This window comes from Populus trichocarpa, chromosome 12 (genome assembly GCF_000002775.5).
Source record: "Populus trichocarpa isolate Nisqually-1 chromosome 12, P.trichocarpa_v4.1, whole genome shotgun sequence".
NCBI lineage: Eukaryota > Viridiplantae > Streptophyta > Magnoliopsida > Malpighiales > Salicaceae > Populus > Populus trichocarpa.
Window position 1 is genome coordinate 1,270,097 of NC_037296.2, and position 21,783 is coordinate 1,291,879.

A 21,783-nucleotide genomic window follows, 5' to 3' on the forward strand; every position below is an offset into this window, starting at 1 on the left:
CATAGGTGGCCGCATCCTCCTTCAGCTGAGATGCTTCAAAGTGGCTCCAAAAGTCTCTACCACCATGTGCACTATGGGAGAGATTACTGCCACTAACTACATAGAAAAAGAAAGTTGCGGTATACTCCTCGCAATCCTCCACCTCGATTTCTATGTTTGGAGCTTCTGTGCCTTTCTGCTTGACCGCTCCACCTACACCAATTATCTTTGGTGTCTTCGCCTTTCATCATAGGCGGTTGCCTTTTATCACAGGCGTTTGCACCCCCTCAATTAGGTGCCTCTGCAACAGCTCTCTTTCCATCCTTGCATGCATTGGAAAGGTCTTCGCCTGTTGTCTTCATTAAGAGCATAAGAGACTTCCTGTTGTACAAACTTTAACAGTCTATGCTCTGAGCTTCATCTGGGAACACTTCTTCTCCTTGCACCTGTTGTCTCATTACAGTACCTCGTTGGATCCTACGGGTACTCCTGCACAATCTCTGTGTGCCCTCGTGCAATTTCTGTTCTCCAGATTTCTCCTTATTCCTTGCTTATGTTTGACAGCAGCTCATCCTGTCACAACACCTGTCCAAGTCAAAATAGGGTGCCAATCTTTATCCCCTTGTTGTATTCCTCTTCCATTATCAGGGTCTTCATCAATTCTCCCTCAAGAAATCACAGTCACCGAATCTAACTTCTTTGGAGAAATCACCACTTCATCAGATCCTTGATCATACGGAACCCAACTGTTCCCTTGTGCCGTCGTCCTGCTAGTCTTCAACCGTTTCATTACAAACTGCTATATATACGAAAATAGTACCGTATGGATAATCCTTCCACTAAGCAAGTTCCCAGGAAAGATTGGAGGGGTCACACTGGTCCCGCTTAAAACCCAACCTCCTAGACAGAACTTCTTAGGCCATATCTATCCATCGTACTGTCTTTCCGTATATACAACCATTTGCTAGCTTTGTTGCGGCTTTCCTTTACAAGTGATCTGGGGTATCCTGGTTTTATACCTGATTTCTCAACATCTGGCGAGACTACCAGTTCTTAGATTCGTCAAGATTGGTCTTCATTAATTTCCACTCTACACCTCAAATTGTCCACATGATCGGGTGTCCAGAGTGTCCCAATTTTGCCTTCCTTCAAGGCAGTTAAAATTCTCCCCACTTAGCAGTTCAGCACATGTAATTGGGCAAACATGTGCACCTTCATCTTCTTCATCTCCATCGACCACCATGATGACCTTCAGATGCCTCACAATCGGGCAATCTCTTTTGTTAATTAACCACCACCACTTTCGGTCTCAAATCTCAACGATCGGACCATACCATTGCATCCGGAACGATCAAATTAGCTGGAAACAAGTCTGAAATCGTCCAAATCGCATTTCATACGGCTAAGAATTGATCAAAACAATTCTGGCCTGATGAACGGCCCAGATTCAATCTCAGATCCGGTTGCACGTAGACTCTGCTGCACAGAATCGTTTCCCTCGTCTCGCGGCTCGGCTCGGCTTCAAAACGGCTCGGCTCAACTTGGCTCGGCTTGGCTCGGCTCGCAGCTGGTGACGTGGCAGGTGGGTCCCACAGTGCTTACGTGTCAGCTGACTGGACGCTGACATGGTATGCCAACTGTGCATGCTTGCGTCATGATGACGTCATCCTTATCCGGGTCTGGCACGTGGGTCGGGTCGTCTGGTATTCGGGTCGGGTCAGCCCATCCGGGCGAAGAAGACGCGTGTGACACGTGGCGCGCGTCTGTGCGCGTGGGCAGTAACCTCGCCGGCGCGTGACGGCGCGTGAGGACGTTTCCGACGTCAGATTTCGACGCGGTTTTCAACAGTGGCTTCGTCTCTTCCTCCTCTACACAGTGGTATGGTCAAAACACAATTTTGACAACTTTCATTTTTGAGCAAAATCAAACACCCCTTTAAACCATGTGCTCTGATACCAATTGTTGGGGATTCCGACCGGTGGTGTACTGATAGTTGCTCATAGGAGGTTAAAGCACACTGACACAATATTTAACGTGGTTCGGCAAAACCGCCTACATCCACGGGAGAGTCCATATTATTAGAGATATATAGAGAAAGGATTACAACATACATGGAGGAGGAGGATCACTTCACTCAAACTCAACTCCCAACTCTTTTGCTGCACTTGCAGCTGCTGCAATGGCAGCAGCCATTGCAGCTCTCTCTTTCTCTCCACTCTCTTGCACACACTCACGTTTGCTCTCTTCAACCCTCTCATTTTGCTCTCACAAAATATGCTTTTTTTATAGGCAATTCTTGGCAACTTTCTCCAGCAATAGCAAGGGGACAATAGGTCCCGAAATCATGCCACTAATTGTGGCATTAGTGATGCTTCCACTAAGCCACAATTAGTGGTGGGGTATTGCCACTAAATGGCAATATCCCAACATTCTCTAGGAACTTTGGGCATGTTTCCTATAAGTCCGATGTTTATAGTTTTGGAATGGTGTTGCTTGAAATGGTCGGAGGGAGGAAGACTATCGATGATAAGGTAGAGAACAGCAACCAAATCTACTTCCCAGAATGGGTCTACAACAGCCTGGATAAAGGAGAAGAGCTGAGAATCAGAATTGAAAAGGAGGGGGACGCGCAAATCGCAAAGAAGCTGACTCTCGTAGGACTATGGTGCATTCAGTGGCACCCCGTGGATCGTCCGTCAATGAATACTGTCGTGCAAATGTTGGAAGGAGAAGGAGACAAGTTAACAATGCCTCCTAGCCCTTTCGCTTCTGCAGGTCCTGGAAGAATGCATGCAAATATGCCAGGGAGACCTCATTATCAAGCGTTGGAAGTGATCTCTGAAACAGAGTAAGCATACAACGATCAAGTAGTCAAGTAGAAGGGCTACGCAAACATATCTGCAGAGAGTGAGGCGTTCTATATCTTTTAGGGTGTGTAATATTTGTCCAACTGAAAGCAAGGCATGTAATATAATCTTCGTACTGATAAGGAAAGCATCATGTCACGTTATCCTACTTGATTGTAGGAAATAATTTAGCAGAATAGTTAGGTGGTTATTTCTGTAATTAGTTTACAAGATATGTTTGCAGGAAAGGTGGTGGCAATCGGTTGTCGTTGTAAAGATGGTCTTCATGTACTAGAACGCAATCATTTCACATTTGTTTTTTTTTTAAAATAATTCTTTGCGTGCCTCTTATGATATCTGGCATGCATGTTTAGGTCACGTTTCACATTCTGTTATTTCCTTATTAAATAAAAAAAAAAGCTATCTTTTTGTTACTTCTTTACTACCCTCTCCTAACTTGTGTGTTGCTTGTCAGATTGCTAAAAGTCACAAACTACATTTTAATGCTAATGATCAACGTGCTTCCCATATCTTGAACCTTATTCATTGTGATATATGGGGCCCTGCACATGTTATGTATTTATCCAATTTTTGTTATTACATTATATTTATCGATGATCATTCATGTTTCACGTGATTTTATCCCATGACATTAAAATCTCAAGCCTTTATGGGTTTTAAGCAATTTCAAACTCTTGTTGAGGTTCAGTTCTCATGCAAAATTAAAAATTTTCAAAGCGATGAGGGAGCTAAATTTACGAGCAATCAATTTCAATCTCATCTTCTTGCTTTCGGAATTCATCACCAAATGTCTTATCCCTACACCCCTTCCTAAAATGGTTGCGTTGAATGTAAGCATCGACACATCACTGAAACTGGTCTTGCTTTGTTATTCCATTCCAATGTTCCTTTATCACATTGGGTTGACGCGTTCAATACTACTCTTTTTACCATCAATTGGTTGCCCTTACCTGTTCTTGGTAACCTTTCTCCCTATGAAGTTTTGTCTGGTAAGCCACCCACATATGTTGATTTCCATCCTTTTGGTTGCCGTGTGTTTTCTTACTTACTAGATTATGCCTTTCACAAATTTGCTCCAAGTAGCACTGCTTGTATTTTTCTTGGCTATAACATGTCTCACAAGGGATTTCGATGTCTTGATCCTTCTACATAACATATTTATATCACATGTCATGCCCGATTTCATGAGCTTAATTTTTCATTTGCTGGTTCCTCCTCTTCTTGCGATCCCACATCACTAGATATTTTGATTTTATCTGAACCTGTTGTGCCCTTTCTTCCTTTTGAATCTCGGCAATCTTCTCCACCACTTTCTATTGCACCTTTTTTATCATCTTGTGTTCCTTGTACTGCTGACTTTTCTGGTGATTTTATGCAACCTTCATCCTAAGGTTCTACTGCCACAGTTGATTCCACAGTAGAGTCCATCTCTTCTCTTGCTACAGCATCATCCTCATTTGTTGTTTCTCTGCCATCAGACCAACCTGTCATTCCTTCCGCAACTTCTTCTAACCGTCATCCGATGATCCCTAGAGCTAAGGTTGGTGTCTTCAAGCCTAAACATCACCCATAAATTTCCTTCTTGTTGCCTTCGTCGTTGGTCCACGCCTTATTTGCTACACAGGAACCGAAGGGTTTTACATCTGCCTCTAAACATCCTAGTTGGGTTGTTGCTATGGATGAAGAATTGGATGCTCTTTCCTCTAATGACACATGGGTCTTGGTTCCTCATCCTTCCTGCACTAATATTGTCGAATCCAAGTGGGTCCTTCGTGTCAAATACTTAGCTGATGACACTGTTGATCATCTCAAAGCTTGCCTTGTTGCTAAAAGCTATTCTCAACTTCCTAGTTTGGATTTTCACGACACCTTCAGTCCTGTTGTTAAGGCCTCCACCGTGCGTCTTGTCATCTCTCCTGCAATGTCTTATCAATGGCCTCTACATCAATTAGATGTCAAAAATGCCTTCCTCAGTGGTTTGTTGACCAAAATTGTCTACATGGAACAACCTCCTGGTTATGCTGATCCGTGATTTCCTCATCATATTTGTAAGCTCAAGAAGGCTCTCTATGGTTTGAAGCAAACCCCTCGAGCTTGGTTCCATTACTTCAGTTCCTTTTTACTTTGTCTTGGTTTCACTTGCAGCACAGCCGACTCCTCTCTCTTTGTCTATGCTAGATCCAACATTATCCTTTACATATTGCTCTATGTTGATGATATTGCTGTCATTGGCAACAATACTCGTTTCCTTCGAGATTTTATTTAGCAACTTCATCGAGAGTTTTCCACGAAAGACTTGGGAACATTGAATTCTTTTCTTGGTCTTGTGGTTTCCTCCTCTGCTAATGGCCTTTTCTTGAGTCAAGCAAAATATGCTCATGATATCCTTGCCCGTGCTCAGCTGCTCGATTGCAAGCCAACGACAACTCCCATAGTTATTTCACAATAGTTTTCCAGTAATTGTGTTGCCTTCACTGATCCCACATTGTATCGTTCCATGGTGGGCGCTTTGCAATACTTAACTATTACAAGTCCTGATCTTACTCATGTTGTCAATTCTGATAGTCAGTATATGCAATCTCCCATGGTGCATCACTTTCAAGCCCTCAAACATATCCTTCGGTATGTCAATGGTACTCTTCATTATGGCCTTTATTTCTCTTCTTCTTCACCCACTAGTCATATTGTCTACTCTAATGCTGATTGGGCTGGTTGCCCCGACACACGTCGCTCCACCTCTGGTTACACAATTTTTTGGGTGACATTCTCATCTCGTGGAGTGCTAAGAAACAACCTATTATTTCTCGTTCTAGTTGTGAATCTGAGTATCGCGCCTTGGCTCACATGGCTTCTAAAGTTGTTTGGATAACTCATCTTCTTTGTGACCTCAAAGTTTCCTTATCTCACAAGCTTTTACTCCTTTTTGATAACATGAGTGCGGTTTTTCTTACTCTCAATCCAGTTTCTCACAAAAGGTCAAAACACATTGCTCTTGATTACCACTTTATTCGTAAACTAGCAACGTCAGGGATTATTCAACTTCAATTTGTGCTATCTCACTTGCAAATTGCTAACATATTCACTAAAAGTCTCTCTCGGTCACTATTTACATTCTTTCGCTTCAAGCTTCGTGTTCGTGTCAATCCCACACTCAGCTTCCGAGGTGATGATACGGAAAGCAACATATCACATTATCCTCCTTGATTGTAGGAAATACTTTAGCAGAATAGTTAGGTGATTGTTTCTATAGTTATTTTACAAGATATGCTTGTATATTCCTATATAAATAAAACCTCTCCACCACAGAAGCCAGTGTGGCTTTACTATTCCTGTTACGTACATTGAACAATGATGGTGTTTGGGATGTATTACTGACGCCAATATGATCAATGCAAACTAAGTATAAATATTTGAACTTTATTCTTTTGGCTCTCAAAGTGATAAGAATGACTGTCATTTTTTGAGTTCAATTTTTCCTCCTTCCCTTAGTTTGGAAAAGGCTATGATACCAAACTACAGCTTATATTGAATATTTCACCAAGAATATCACCTTGTGCGTTAACAAAAAAAAAAAAAAAAAAACTCATGCTCGTAAAGAAAATCACACAAATATTTTTTCTTCGCGTCAATTGAGTGTTTTCTCTGGGAATAGAATCTTGCTTCTCATGCTGAAGTTCTTTCAAAAGGTACTAAAAAGAGCTGTATTGGCATTGAGCCAAATGTTGGAGATATCTGGTTCAACACCTTTGTGCTTTGAGAAGTCACGGAAGAAGAACTCTAAATATTCTTTTATCTTCATGTTATGAAAATGATTATTACTTGGCCCTTCATATTTGAAAAAAGTGGCCATTTTATCTCATCTTTCCTGGAGAGGCTTATTTGATCAACTTTATTTCGAGGTTTGCGAGCCTCATGTCAAGCCTTTGATGAGTGACTTGGAAAGAATATCTATAGAACAAATATAGTCTGATGCCGATCACTCTCACTTTTGAACTACCTTAATTAATTTTCTTGATGGTGATTTATGTTTCTAATATTAACAGGGGATGAATTTTTTTATTTGATTACTACTGATTTGGAGACTGCAAATTGTCATCAAAATAAAGTTATTTTTAAATTGTTTTTTTCTTTTCTAATTCTTGTGGCTGTCGTGACTCTCCTCTCATCAAACCAATAATTTTAATTTTTAATTTTGAGTTTTTGGGTTCAAGAAATGTAAAAGTACCAAGGAAATGTTTCTCTCTCATGTTACTTTTGATTATGGTTTATTTATAGAAGGATAAGAGAAGAGATCATGGTTTATAAAGTTTTGAAGTTTATATTATTAAAATTGATTTATGATTATTATGAGTTTAAAGTTAAATAATTGATTTTGGGTGTATTATTAGAAATAAAAATTTGTAAAATGATTTGTTATGAGTTAAGAAATATGTTTCAACTTTGATGGAAAATAAAAAATGATCATGAGGTTGAAAATGATGAAATTTTATTTTGGTTCTTAATTTATAAAACTTATAGTTTAGTCTTTAAATTTTAAAAAATTATAATTTGACCCTTAAAACGTGTTTTGGAATTCTAGACAGTATTCTTATGAGATTAAGGATAATAAATCTCAATTTAATAATTGATTTGTTTAATTTTTATTCATTCCCTACAAAGCTTGGCTAAACTCAATATATCACAATATAAATATTAAATAAAAAAATTATTTTTAATTTTTTAACAGTTTTAATGAACGTCCTTTAAATTTCTCAAATCAATTCAATCATATAGAGTCATCTTTCATGTAGAGTCAATACGGTAAGAATGGAGCTTGACTTCTAACCTTAGCATCAACTTTTATGCATGACCGGCATTACCTCTTGCATTTCTTGGGATGGAAGAAGACTTTTGCTTATCCGGTGCTTCGAAAAGTGACAAACTTGACTGTAACTTATCCCTAATCTTTGATGACTTGCTAACGCGACAGATTTGAGCTCTGGCTTTTCCTAGCAACTTCGCACCACAACATAAATACCCCTCACGGAAAAAACATAAAGGAACCTAGCAATATCAGATTGGCCAAGTCCTTGAAATGTTTTCCACGGCTCAAGTCAATGGAGTAAACTATACAGAAATTACTCAAGAGAGCCAAGCCCCAAATTACGTTTTCACGATAAAATCATTTGCAGGACAGTGAAGCTCAAAAAAATTCTTTGGAAATGGATCTCTCTGTAGTTTGCTTGTTGATGCTGGTCCTTGTATGTCATGGAGCTGGCCATAAGGATACGTTCCAAGAAGCAAAGTGTAATAAGCATGGTCCGGCCATAAGATTTCCATTCAGACTCGACAAGCAGCCAGAGTACTGTGGCTATGATCCTCGGTTTGTTCTATCTTGCAATGAAAGGAAAGAAACATTGTTGCAGCTACCAACTTCTGTGACGCTCAACATCAAGAAAATTGACTATAAATCACGGTTAATCATTGCAGCTGATCCAGATAACTGCTTCCTAAGACAGCTTAGAAACTTCAGTTTATCTAAATCTCCTTTCAAATTTGCGGACCAGTACCAGTATGATTATACCCTTTTCAACTGTACATCAAAGCATGGAGATTCTTATGAGCGGATACCTTGCCTTAGTGTTCCTGGATATGATATCTATGCCTATAGTTCTAATTATTTCATCGGTGATACAGACCTGACTTCTTGTACCAAGATGTATAATGTTACATCAATTCCATCGGAAATGATTCGCGGTGATAATATTCTTCACTTGAACTGGTCAGAACCAGCAGCATGTGGAGTTTGTGAAGAACAAGGCAAGTTCTGCGGATGGAAGTATAACATTACTAAGCTTGAAACTGAATGCTATGAGAAGCCTAAATCAAATAAAGGTACGGCCTGTATTAAATTCTGCTTTAGTTTTCTGCAGCCAATCTAATTCTTTGTGCTTAATTTGGAACTATTGGATGACTCTTTAGTTAAGAAAATCAAATATTTTCACGAGTTCTTCAATTTTAGTTATGAAACATGTAGTTTTCAGGTCATGTAGGTTGGTTGCTTGATACATGTTGAGATTAGTAAATTGCACAAGATAGTTACCATATATTTCTCTTACAGGCAAAATAAGGAAGATAGAGGGTGCGGGTGAGATTTCTGCAAATTTGGAAGTTTTAGAATTGTTTCCTTATCTTGCATCTTCTAAACTATCTTGATGAGTTCTTGATTAAGAAATGTTTTGTTTGCAGTTGCAACCGTGGGTTCGGTTCTTGTATTACTGGTATTGTTGGCAGCCTACCGTGTCTACAGCTCTGATAAAGCAGCGAAAAACAATCAGAAAAGGATTGAAAACTTTCTGGCAGATTATAAAGCTCTCAAGCCCGCAAGATACACGTATGCTGACATTAAAAGGATTACGGATGAGTTCAAGGACAAGCTGGGTCAGGGAGCATATGGAACTGTGTTTAAAGGAAAGCTTTCTGATGAGATCTTTGTTGCTGTGAAGATCCTGAACAACTCAACAGGAAACGGAGAAGAGTTCATCAATGAAGTGGCAACAATGGGAAAGATCCATCACGTCAATGTTATACGCTTAGTTGGTTACTGTGCTGATGGATTTCGAAGAGCTCTGGTCTATGATTACCTGCCAAATGAATCATTAGCGAAGTTTGTATCTTCAGAACATGGCGAAACCTCCAGTCTTAGCTGGGAGAGGCTACAGGATATTGCTCTTGGCATGGCTAAAGGCATCGAATATCTTCACCAAGGTTGTGATCAGCGAATCCTCCATTTCGACATCAAACCTCATAACATCTTGTTAGATGACCATTTCAATCCAAAGATTTCTGATTTCGGTCTGGCAAAGCTGTGCTCCAAGGATCAGAGTGCCGTGTCCATGACTACAGCTCGAGGAACCATGGGGTATATTGCACCTGAAGTTTTCTCTAGGAACTTTGGGCATGTTTCCTATAAGTCTGATGTTTATAGTTTTGGAATGGTGTTGCTTGAAATGGTCGGAGGGAGGAAGACTATCGATGATAAGGTAGAGAACAGCAACCAAATCTACTTCCCAGAATGGGTCTACAACAGCCTGGATAAAGGAGAAGAGCTGAGAATCAGAATTGAAAAGGAGGGGGACGCGCAAATCGCAAAGAAGCTGACTCTCGTAGGACTATGGTGCATTCAGTGGCACCCCGTGGATCGTCCGTCCATGAATACTGTCGTGCAAATGTTGGAAGGAGAAGGAGACAAGTTAACAATGCCTCCTAGCCCTTTTGCTTCTGCAGGTCCTGGAAGAATGCATGCAAATATGCCAGGGAGACCTCATTATCAAGCGTTGGAAGTGATCTCTGAAACAGAGTAAGCATACAATGATCAAGTAGTGAAGTAGAAGGGCTACGCAAACATATCTGCAGAGAGCGAGGCGTTCTATAATCTTTGAGGGTATGTAATATTTGTCCATCTGAAAGCAAGGCATGTAATATAATCTTCGTACATTGAACAATGATGGTGTTTGGATGTATTACTGACGCCAATATGATCAATGCAAACTAAGTATAAATATTTGAACTTTATTCTTTTCGTTCTCAAAGTGATCAGAATGGCTGTCATTTCTTGAGTTCAATTTTTCCTCCTTCCCCTAGTTTGGAAAAGTCTATGGTACCAAACTACTGTTTATAATGAATTTTTCACCAAGAATATCACCTCTGCTAATGGCAGGCATTTGCTTGTGCATTAAAAAAAAAAAATTCGTGCTCATATAGAAATTCCCACAAACATTTTTTCTTCGCGCTCGATTGAGTTTTTTCTTGGAAATATAATCTTGCTTCTCATGCTGAAGTTCTTTCAAAAGGTACTAAAAAGGGCTGTAATGGCATTGAGCCAAATGTTCAAGATATCTGGTTCAATACTTTTGTGTTTTGAGGAGTCACGGAAGAACAACTCTGAATATTCTTTTATCTTTATATTATGAACATGATTATTACTTAGCCCTTCATATTTGAAAGTCTATGACCTGTAATTTTCTCTAAGATAATTTGCAAACAGTGATAAAATCTCATGTTTTCTGGAGAGGCTTATTTTTTTCTGGAGAGGCTTATTTGATCAACTTTATTTCGAGGTTTGTGAGCCACATATCATGCCCCTTTGATGAATGACTTGGAAAGAATATCTATAGAACAAAAATAGTCTGATGCTGATCGCTCTCACTTTTGAACTACCATTTATGTTTCTAATATTAACAGGGGATGAATCTTTTTGATTTGATTACGACTGCTTTGGAGACTGCAAATTATCATCAAAATAAAGTTATTCTTGAATTAAAATATCGTATATCAAGTACAGTAAAGACCAGACAACTATTCAGCCAAACCATCGCATGTGGAGTTATAAATACAGGAACATGTCCTTCCAAAAAGCGGAACATTCCTCAGTTTACATTTGAGAATAAGAATCTGCATTATCATTTACCCTAACTAAGCTTGTAGCCTACTCTTTTTTCACCAGAGTTGCATCCCCTGATTGCTCTGCAGATGCGTTGGGAAATTCTTCCTACAGCCAGTAATTCCCCACAACTCTTCGAAGGTAAATATCTCAAGTTACTGCTGCCAACCATATTGTTGGTTGCGGTTTCCTCCCATCATGTTTGAGCCACGCCCAGCACCAGAGCCACCGTATGGACCACCTTGAGGATAATTTGGAGCACCAACTCCATATCCACTACCTCCTCCTCCACGTGGAGCACCACCAGGCATGCCAGTGGAAGGATATGGTGGGGCTCGTCCTTGTGGAGGATATGGACCGCTGCCATAACCTCCTCCCCCTTGGCCACCATGACTCGGGTGGTTGTATCCCCCACTTGTTCCACCTGAAGGGTATCTACCTGGACCAACTGGAGGTCCACGAGGCCTCCCATAATGTCCGGGACCTGTAACTGGGGGCTGAGAACCATGCATGGACTGATTAGGCCCTGTCCGCATTTGGGGACGTGCCCCAGACTGCTGAACGGGTAGAAGGCGGGAATGCGGCTGTGGATGCTGTAGTTTTTGCCTTTTGGCATTTTCTTCATGCTGTCTTTGTTGCTGGCGCTTTTTCTTTGTCTGAAACTCATGCGATGATTCATATTTTGGTAAACTGAATCAGAAAAAAAGGAAGTGAATCAATAAAAATACCAAGTAAAACAGTCCAATAACATGTACTATAGGATAAAACCAAACCTCTTGGGGTCACATGGTGGTGGGTCAGTCCAGAAATACTCAGCATCAAGCGCATCCTTGGCTGAAATTCTCTGTTTAACAAAAACATCATAAAATGAAATACTCAGCATCAAGTGCATCCTTGGCTAAACCATATAGAGGAACATAATTAATTGATACATGTGGATAATCAGATTTCTTAAAAGTGAAACGACAGGTATATATGCATCTGTTATGCTCGTTTATTTATTTCTTTATTTATTAACTGATACTATGATGCATCTTTCGAAATAGAAATAAATTGCCTATATCAGCTGGTTTTATTTTAAAAAAAAATCAATCATTTAAAGAATCATACAGAAGGCCCTGAATTTACTAAATGCATTTACTACATGAGATACAACAAAAAGTAAGCCTGAGAAATCCCATCCATCGAACCAATTTCCCCTTCAAGGTATATAAGCCTGAGAAATCCCATCCATCGAACCAATTTCCCCTTCAAGGTATATCTTTTGAAATCAATAATATTCTGTACTGACCTTTTTGCAATGATCAAATCAATTTAGCAAATTAAATGAATTACTTTTCACATGAACAAAATTTCAAACACCAAACCAATGGTAGGACACAACAGGCATCTGATCAAAATAATCAATAAAAAAAACCAAGTGGTTTGTGTATTCTCCAGCATAAAATGGAGATATATCTACTAAAATGATACCTGAGCAGGATCAAGAGCCAGCATCCTCTCCAGCAACTCCAAGGCATGGCGGTCAAAACTGTGACAGAAACACAAGTAAATAGATATCATAGATGCACTTTGACTAATCCAACAACTACACACATCTTGGCTGGTCCAAGTGGTTTGTGTATTCCCCACTTTCCCTAGGATTCAGGTGTTCTCTGCGACCTGAGAGAAAATATACTTGGCCAAGCCAATGACAAGTCCTATATACCAAGAAAATTAATAACAATAACCCAACAACAGTGTCAAATTCCTAAAACATGGAGACGTATAAGATAGATTCAATCAAGTTATCTCACTTACTGTCTAAAAACCTCTCTGAGACGTCTCTTCATAGGCCTTGTTGGCTTAAAATTGTTGTACCAAGGAATCTTTGAAACTCCAGGCCAGTTAACCTCATCCGGAGCTCCACACAGCTCAAAAATCTTATTTAGTTGTTCAGGCTGCAGCACTCAACCAGAGATACTTCATGACATTGGTATGATAACTACACCTTTAGTTATGACCATGAACTAAATATAAGCAGCAAATATGTATAAACTTTTCAATAAATTATTATTTCTTTTCTTAATACTAATTAGACAATAGAAATTCTGCAAGAAAAGTCTAATGCCAGCACCACCCTATCATGCATAATCTATATATAATACAACAATTATAATCTAGCATCTCTAATAGTACATTCCAGAATTAAGCAACAAATGATTTACCTCATCTTTCCCAGGGAAAATTGGCTTTCCATGCAGAAGTTCAGCAAAGATACAACCAACAGACCACATATCAACAGCTGGACCATACTTCGTCGACCCAAGCAGCAACTCTGGGGGCCTGCTCAAAATGGAGAGCTAGCAGGTGTTAAGACTATTTTACTTTCCTCATTTTTCCAGCCTTTAACTTTTAGCAGGAAAGAACCAGTTTATATTCCTTAAAAGAAAGCACTAACTTTCATTATTCTAAGTTCAAGGTGGCATATTTATTGTTTACCTGTACCATAGAGTAATAACACGATTCGTAAGATTTGATTGGTGCTCATTTGAGAATGATCGGGCAAGCCCAAAATCAGCAAGCTTCAGATTACCCTCATTGTCAATAAGAAGATTAGATCCTGCATTAAAAACAAGATTTTGGGCCTCAAGAGGTGAAAAACAAGATCCAATAGTAAGTTAGCTTGCTTTAACAACTACCTTTAATATCTCTATGAAGCACTTGATTTATGTGACAATAGTGCAGCCCTGTTAGAAGCTGCCTCATGTAGCACTGCAAGAGAAATAAGCAAGAGTTAGATAGAAAAGGACAAAGCAAGAAAGGGCAAGAACTGCTACACATGATATTCTTATTGTCAAGAAAAAAGGAAGTTCATTGGGTTCTATTAGAATACCTTAATCTGTGGAACTGTAAATCTAATCCCAGGACGATCAGCAAGACCTGTCAAATCATGGTCCATGTATTCGAAAACCATGTATATCCCACCTTTATACTTGTTATCATCTGTAAACAGAGTCAGAAATCAACAACCCTTGATTTCAAATAAGATAAATGTTTTGCAAAACAGACACAGACCAATTGATAGGCAATGCACATGCAAAGTAGAGCACTTGCCTGGCTTTCCTTGATCATCTTTCTCAGGGCCTGAAAACAGTCACACAACATAAGATATCTGAAGTAAACATATTAACAGTACGGTTTGAGGTGAATAAAGAATGCAGCACAAGTAACTAAGAGTATTCATAGCATTACCTTGAGATGTCACTATCTCTTTCAGCTTAATAACATTTTCATGGTGTAGCTTCTTCAGAATTTTGATTTCCCGTATGGCTGTTATAGGAAACTACAAAAATACAAGTATTGTTTAACATTACCTTGAGATGTCACTATCTCTTTCAGCTTAATAACATTTTCATGATGTAGCTTCTTCAGAATTTTGATTTCTCATATGGCTGTTAATAAATGTTTTATTAAACAGTCTATTCTACTAGCCCCTTGAAAGTTTAAGATTGTTGGTAGAAAATACAAAATCTACAAGTTCAGCTGGAAGCTACGGATGACTTACCATCAGCATCGTCTTACAAAATCATGTGCTCAAAATCACGAATTACCAATTGATCTATCTATATAAATAAATATGTTTAACAAGAAAATAAAACGCACCCCTTCTCTCTCATTGTCCATTCTTATTTTCTTCAAAGCAACTATTTCACCTGTCTTTATTTCTCTAGCCATGTAAACCTGGCTGCAAGAAGAAAGCGAAGCACACAAGTGCAAGTCAAGTTCCTGCTATCACTGTCAACAATCACAAGAGAGCAAGTACAAGAAACAAGATTTCTAGAGCAGAAACTAAAAGATCACAAGCTCTAGCACAGGAAAATATTTTTTTCCATCATTGTCTTTATTCAGGCAATCAAACATGCATGAAAGCTCCACTTCAATAATCCAATGATATTTTGCATGCATAATAAGAAATAAGAATATAACAGCTATTACAATGAGAATTTTAGCTCAATGGTATTCTTGCAAAGAAAGATGGGCTAAGACTCAAAGTCCCAGCTTTGACAATACAGCACTAATCTCAAATATGCATGTTTTATGATGATTTTTCTTCTTTTTTCTATTAGATCTTTTATGTTACTTTTTGTTGTATCTTCAAAAGCTAGGGTTAATTTCTCTAAATATTTTGTCAGTAGCTTATTACATATATAACAATTAAACAAATAAACATCTAGCTTGCAGGAATGATACAGCCATGGGAAAATGATTTCTCCAGTCATTTTGAAAATATTTTCAAAGTCAATAATTTAGATTCTTAAGTGATTTCCACATGGAATAGTAGCTAGTGTAAACTTTATTCTTGATAGCACAAATAAATTGCTGTTAGGTCAACAATTTGTTTTGGGATTTTATTTTTTGCAAGGGCATGTGTAAAACGTCTTCCCTTTCCTGCAGGGAGGGGGTTAGTTTGGAATTTAGTGGTGCTAAAGACTTTCAGGAAATTCCAAGTCTTAGGCTTTTCTTTTGCTAATATGTTCCATTAAACCTACTGGTATTTATGAATATTAATCCTATTTTGGACAAGGATGTGTATATCAGTCAATTTCTTGAGACATCTAAATTCTAATAACAAAACTATGACCTTTTGGTTTGATGTCGAAACTTGAAACCATGTGTAACTAATGGGTTTTCTATCATCTCCCCCTCCCCTGTTTTTATCACACTATTTCTTTCTAAAAAATTCCAGCAACCTACCACAAAACATCCTATTTGCTTAAAACATCTCCCAAATATAGTCACATTCAATTATGCACCTTCCACTCTCTCTCCAAAAATTTATACTTGAGAGAATGAAGAATAGTTCAAGAATAGTTCAAACCAAGCAAGGTTCAGATGATGTAATTTTGTTTGCTTCATCATGGCGTCTTTTGAAGGATAACCCTAATGAAATATACAAAGAGGTCAGGTCAGCAAAATCTTCTATTCAAGTAGTCCTTAACTTGTCTCCTAGGAAGAATATGTTATTCTCCATTTTTGTTCATTATCCTTTTCTCTATCTTATCGAGGTTTCTTTTTCTAACAAGCAAAAAACATCACACAAAAAGCTAGGTAATTTTATGCTTAGCTAACCACAAGATAAAGCAAAGGCAGACCACTCCAAATACCTTAAATCATGTTTAATCACTTACAACACCTCGAAGACCAAACTCGTGATTCCAAGGAGACACAAGCATCACAAACTACCAATAACACATGAATCAACATAATTGGCAAAATCCATGTAGCACATCCAATTTTGATCTCTCCAATATATCCCCAAAGCAACTATCAATATCCAATCAACAACCTTTTAAGACATCCGATAGAAAAACATTTTAAAGTAAGTAATGCTTTGAAACCTGAAAAAAGCTTCTAGCAAATTGATCTCAAATACAGACATTATTAGATGACTAGAGTTGCATCAAATTATCGCTGCTTCCATTGCCTGTATTCATGATGGTTTCTTAAAAAGTTCTTGATACAGAGCATTACTCTTTTAAAACCCAACACCATAAACCCCTAGTTTACTCTACATGCCCGAAACCCTACTACCCACAAGTTAAAAGAAGCAATACTGAAACAATATTTAGCACGTGATCGGTCAAAGATTGTTTCCTGAACTTGAAAAGAAAAAAAAAAAGCACAAAACCCTAGCCTATGTATATGCCTGTAAACCCTGATGCTAAATTTCTATACCCCACAACGCCAAAAAAAGAAAACCTTTCTTTCTCTAAATGCTTGCAAGCCCTGATGCTAAATTTCCAGACCCAATTGAAAATCAACACCCACAAGCTAAAAGAAAGAATCTTTACTGCAAAAAATTGAGTCCATAATATTGTTTATTGGAGATTAGTAGAATTTAAAAGAACCCAAAAAAAATCCAAACTTTAAAGACAAGAAAAAAAGAGGAGATTTGATAAACTGGACTGACCCATAAGTGCCTTCACCAATCTGTTCTAATTTCTCAAAACAATCAACGCTTCTCGAACCCCAATAAGGTGATTCTGTCAGGTTAAGTTGGCCCGGCGCTGCTAATGCTCCTGCTGCGGCCATCTTCTTTTTTTTTTTTTGTGCTCTCTCACGCTCTCTTTCAGCACCAAAATATATTCAGAAAGGTAAGAGCTTGCGTTTAATGAGAGAGAGGGTCGGTGAAAGATTTTTTTGTGTTTCTTTCAGGGTCGTTTCTGGAAAATCAGAGTACAGAAAAGTCCCTAAAAGAAAACTAATGTTAAATTTGTGTTCTTTTAGGTTTAAATTTGAGTTTTCTTTTATTCTTTGTGGACTTCTACTTCCTGTGTTGTTAAAAATAATCCTTAAAAGCATCTAATAGGTAATAGATGATCTAATGATAAGAGCTTGAAACAAAAAGATTCGTTTTTTTTATGGTCACGAGTTCGAGTTATGTGGTTGTTAATATGATAGCCACGAAAAACTTACATAGTCGTGAATTTCAGAGGCCATGGGATTAGTTGAGGTGCGCACAAGCTGGTCTAAATATCCATGTTAATAAAAATAAAATAAATAAATAACCCTTCCAACAAAAACTTTTACTTTCTCAAATAATCCAAAAAAAAATTCAACCAAGATCTTTGGAATTTAACGGTCGCAAGCAGCTATTTTAGCCTATAAATATATTAAGGAGTGGATGGAAAAAATTGATAGTGTTTTTTGAATTTTAAAATTTTTTACTCAAAATTGGAAATTTGGTGTATGTTCATGATCCGTTTTACTTTATTTACATAAGAATTGCATCACGCGTTTTTGTCATGAAAATGTTTTTTTTTTTTTAAAGAGATTGTTGAGGCACCATGGTGCTGGACACAATTTTTTTTTTTTGTGAATTTTTTCCAAAATTTTATTAGTTAAAACTCTCTTTTTTTGTTTATAAAAATATATATTCATTTTTTTTTCGTGACTTGGTTTTTAAACAAGAATATATCATGATTTGAGAAATAGATTTTAATAAAAAAAAAGTAAGAAAATTATTTCTTGATTATTTTTATGTGATTTTATGTAAAAATATAAAAATAATTAATTTGAAAGAATTGAATAAAATTTTCAGAAAAAAAATTAAAAAATAAATATTTTATTCTTATTGAATATTCATGAAAAGTCTTTAAAAGAAATTATGCATATTAAAGTTCATATATAATTATTTATAAAGTAATTACCAACATTATTTGAAAAGTATTGTATAATCATATGCTTTTTGTAATTATTTCAACTGAAAAAAAATTTATTTAAAATATAAAAATATAAATAAAAAAAATTAAAAATAAACCAAGAGAGTCTAGGATGAAAGGACAAGCCAAACATACTTTGGCTAGTAAACTAGCATGTTTTATTTTTTTATAAAAAAATTATTGATGCATTTTGTTTGTTGATTCAAAGATGTGTTATTCCCTACAATAATTTCCAGTTACTTTTAATGGCTGAAAAATTAAGGTTTGAGTTTTTTTATTTTAAAATTTTAATTTTAACTTATTTTCATCCAAAAATCCATTCCAAAAACCTATATAACCCTTATTTTTAAATGCAAAACACATTCTAATTAGTCTAAAAATACAACCAAAATACAAAAAGATACATCTAATGAACAGTGTGGTGAATAAATATTTACGAGTGTGTGAGCAATCCACCTATATATTTTTTGTTTTGTGTTGTGCTGAGAGAATCCTCGTTCTCTTTTACTAAAACATGGAATTCATAGCTAAAAATACAAGAAAAAATATTTTAGCTGCTAAAGGTGGTAGCCCTACTTTTTGTTATTTTCCCACATTGATTTATAGTAGGACTGTAGCTTGTAACAAATAAAAAGAGATTAAGAGGAAGAAGAGAAAGAGAACTCGGTTGGGCCTAAATCTAACCAAGTCTGATGTTTGGTTGGGTCGAGGCCCAACCAAGTATATGATATAAACACACATGCACGCGCGCACACATATATTATACATCTTTCATTGTACGTGCTCACATTTCACTATGAATTCACACAATAAAATTGTTATTTTGCCCTTCACAATTTAAACCTTACAACATGCTTTTAAGGGTAATATGGTATTTTCCACGTGACGCATTTGCTATAACAAGATTGAATAGGGGTATAGAAGTGTTTTGACATTTTATTTGCACAATGTAATGTCTAAAACACCCTCAATTGTTGAATTTTCTTAATTGTTAGGACAGGGGCGTATTCGATTTTTTCTCCTTTTTTACACAATATAATTACTAAAGTGCCCTTTGAATAAAAAAAATCTATAGTTAAGATTGAGGGGCTTTATGGTCTCTTTGTTATGGTTTTTCATTAATATCATTTAGGGTTAGGGACACTTAAGTATTTGTATTAATTAATTAATTAAATAAAAACTATTGGTGTGCAGGAGGTTCTCGAGCCTTTAAGGCTGCTCTCGCCAGTCAAAAAAGGCCAATCATCATCTCTTCAAAAAGATAATATAGAGGCGCAACCACTAAGATAGCGTATATAAGCCATATCATAGTGGTTAGGCGGCGGTATGATCCCCCCCCTCCCCTTTGGAAAACGTTCTCGTCCAACTAAAATTAAGAGTAGTTCTTCATTTTCTTCTTATTTCAATTATGGCCTTCATTGTTTTGATTGCTTTTTATATGTTTTTAATCTTTTTTATTTATTTATTTATTTTTAATTTTATCCCTTATAATTTTATTCAATTTGATATTTATATTAAATTTGGTCATTATTTTTTTTTTTAATTTTTTTTATTTCCTCCTTAATCATATGGTTTTCATGTGAATTTTGACTCTTATTTTTTTTAATTGTTATTTTCTTTGGTTCCTTTTTTGAAATTGATTTTTTTTTATTTCATCATTCAATATTTTATTTATTTAGAATTGGGCTTTGCTATTATTTTTTTTGCAGTGATCCCGATCTCATAACCCGGGTCACATGTAATTTTAACCCTGAGCAATATTGATATTGTTTTTATGTATTTTTCTCCACTGATTTTATTTTTCAATTTCATTATTTAACATTGAGTTTATTAAAGATTAAGCATCTTTTTTTTGTTATTTCTATGATGATATCTTGCCTCGTAGTTTGGGTCATATATTTGTCATGCTAACTTGAATTGACTCGAGGTTTTTATATTATTTTTTTATTTTTATTTTAAATTTGCTCTTCATTTTTTTAATTACTTTTTTTTATTATTATTTTCTCACAAGTTTTTCATACCTACTTAGATGGGGTCGGTGCCTTTTTATTATTATTATTATTATTCAATTTCTGTTAGTCTTTTGGCATTAAGGTTTATAATTGAGTCACAAAATTTTATTTTACTTTAACACGCGTTGACAACACTTTAAAATTGTTCTTTTAGGTTACAAAAGAAATCGACTCGGTCTGCGGTGAAGTGTGGCCACTTATATATATATATATATATATATATTTCATTCTATATTGTTTTTTTGAAAATTAGAGTGCATAAAAGCTCCTGAAAGAAAAAAGAATGTTCAATTGGGACCTTTTGGGTTTAAATTTGAGTATTCTTTTTATTTTTTGTAGACTTTTATTTCTCATGTTGTTCAAAATAACCCTTCTTTTGAAAGAAATAAAATTTACTTTTTACAATAATAAAAAAAATTCACTAAAAACAATTCAACCAAAATCTTTAGAATTTAATTTGCTTAGAAAGATAAAACCAAACCACGTTTAGAGTCCCTACTTCATTACGGGTTGGATAAAAAACATATAATTGCATTAAAAATATAAATGTTATTATTTTTACCTGATGAAATATTTGAAATGATAATTAAAAAATTAACTAGTGTATTAGAATAAATTAATTGATCATCATAAGTGTTAATAAATGAAAAAAATTGGTGTGATTTTTTCAACAAAATAGACAAACAACAAAATGACAGCCTCACTCAAATGGTGATCTAGTTAAATAAAAAAAAAACACCTCCATCATTTTAATCTTGTCTAACCCTAACTTAAATGTAAAAATAAAAAATTGTCAAAAAATTAATAAACACGATCATAATGAGTTAATCTAATTGAATATTTTTTTTTCTTCCCTTATTTTTCTCCTGGCTAGATCTTCATTAGATCTTAATTGACCATAAATCAAGTTAAATCTAGAAGTAAATAAAAGAGATATAAAATAATTTAAGCTCAAACTTTAAAAGTATGTCATCCTGTATTGATTTTAGTCAATTTTAATTAACGAAAACAAATTAGAACCTAAGTCAAAACATGATCCCAATTAGACATAAATGTTTTTAAGGTAAGTGATAAAAAATGATGAAAATTCATTTTTTTTTAAGTTAAATAAAAAAAAATTAATGATAACAAAGGGTCAAACTGTATTTTCTTTTAATTTAGATGGAAGATGCATTAAAAAAAATCCTAGATGTTTTGTTATAACCCGTCGAACTAGTGATCCGCGTCAAGGTCTCAATTAGGTCTAATAATATTTTTTATTAAATTTATGTTTCACTTAAATAAATAATAAAAAAGAA

The 21,783-nt window shown here is 36.1% G+C and overlaps 2 protein-coding genes and 1 long non-coding RNA gene across 15 annotated transcripts in view; 1 reads left to right on the plus strand and 2 right to left on the minus strand.

Moving 5' to 3' along the window:
• LOC127904127 (uncharacterized) overlaps positions 1-9,799 on the minus strand; it is a 57,512-nt gene extending 47,713 nt beyond the window's left edge. Inside the window, exon 1 of the long non-coding RNA XR_008057015.1 lies at positions 9,759-9,799. This is a non-coding gene — a long non-coding RNA (uncharacterized LOC127904127). The remainder of the gene's footprint in view (positions 1-9,758) is intronic.
• Positions 1-10,400, plus strand: part of LOC18103631 (rust resistance kinase Lr10) — a 59,555-nt gene extending 49,155 nt beyond the window's left edge. For 2 of the 12 annotated variants that reach the window (XM_052446169.1, XM_052446168.1), the window contains exon 3: positions 9,075-10,400. In XM_052446169.1, coding sequence (XP_052302129.1) covers positions 9,075-10,189 — 1,115 coding nt within the window. In that variant the 3' untranslated portion in view covers positions 10,190-10,400. Of the gene's footprint in view, positions 1-2,754; positions 2,941-7,887; positions 8,721-8,946; positions 8,974-9,074 lie in introns of those variants that run through there. The other 10 variants (XM_052446166.1, XM_052446171.1, XM_024582784.2 and 7 more) reach the window with 10 other exon arrangements.
• Positions 10,401-11,116: 716 nt separating this feature from the next.
• On the minus strand, positions 11,117-17,480 carry LOC7493193 (cyclin-dependent kinase C-2). Of its 2 annotated transcripts, none has more exons than XM_002318352.4 (12): positions 17,222-17,480; positions 14,914-14,995; positions 14,503-14,593; positions 14,326-14,394; positions 14,144-14,253; positions 13,950-14,022; positions 13,750-13,870; positions 13,476-13,593; positions 13,069-13,208; positions 12,742-12,799; positions 12,042-12,112; positions 11,117-11,958 (listed from the first exon to the last, which is right to left on the minus strand). In XM_002318352.4, exons 1-12 carry the CDS (start codon positions 17,341-17,343, stop codon positions 11,424-11,426), a joined length of 1,590 nt encoding a protein of 529 aa, XP_002318388.1. In that variant the 5' UTR covers positions 17,344-17,480; the 3' UTR covers positions 11,117-11,423. The 2 variants fall into 2 exon arrangements, with proteins under 2 accessions (XP_002318388.1, XP_024438465.1); XM_024582697.2 differs by having other exon boundaries at positions 14,365-14,394; positions 17,222-17,477.
• Between the last annotated feature and the right edge of the window lie 4,303 nt (positions 17,481-21,783).

Bases quoted from the DNA above. Each gene is read 5' to 3' on its own strand.
- LOC7493193 (XM_002318352.4), bottom strand. From the start codon at position 17,343: ATGGCCGCAGCAGGAGCATTAGCAGCGCCGGGCCAACTTAACCTGACA. The intron at 14,594-14,913 runs GTGCGTTTTATT...GTATTTTTGTAG, and splicing joins TGGACAATGAGAGAGAAGGG to TTTCCTATAACAGCCATACG. The intron at 13,594-13,749 runs GTAAACAATAAA...CATTTTGAGCAG, and splicing joins GTTATTACTCTATGGTACAG to GCCCCCAGAGTTGCTGCTTG.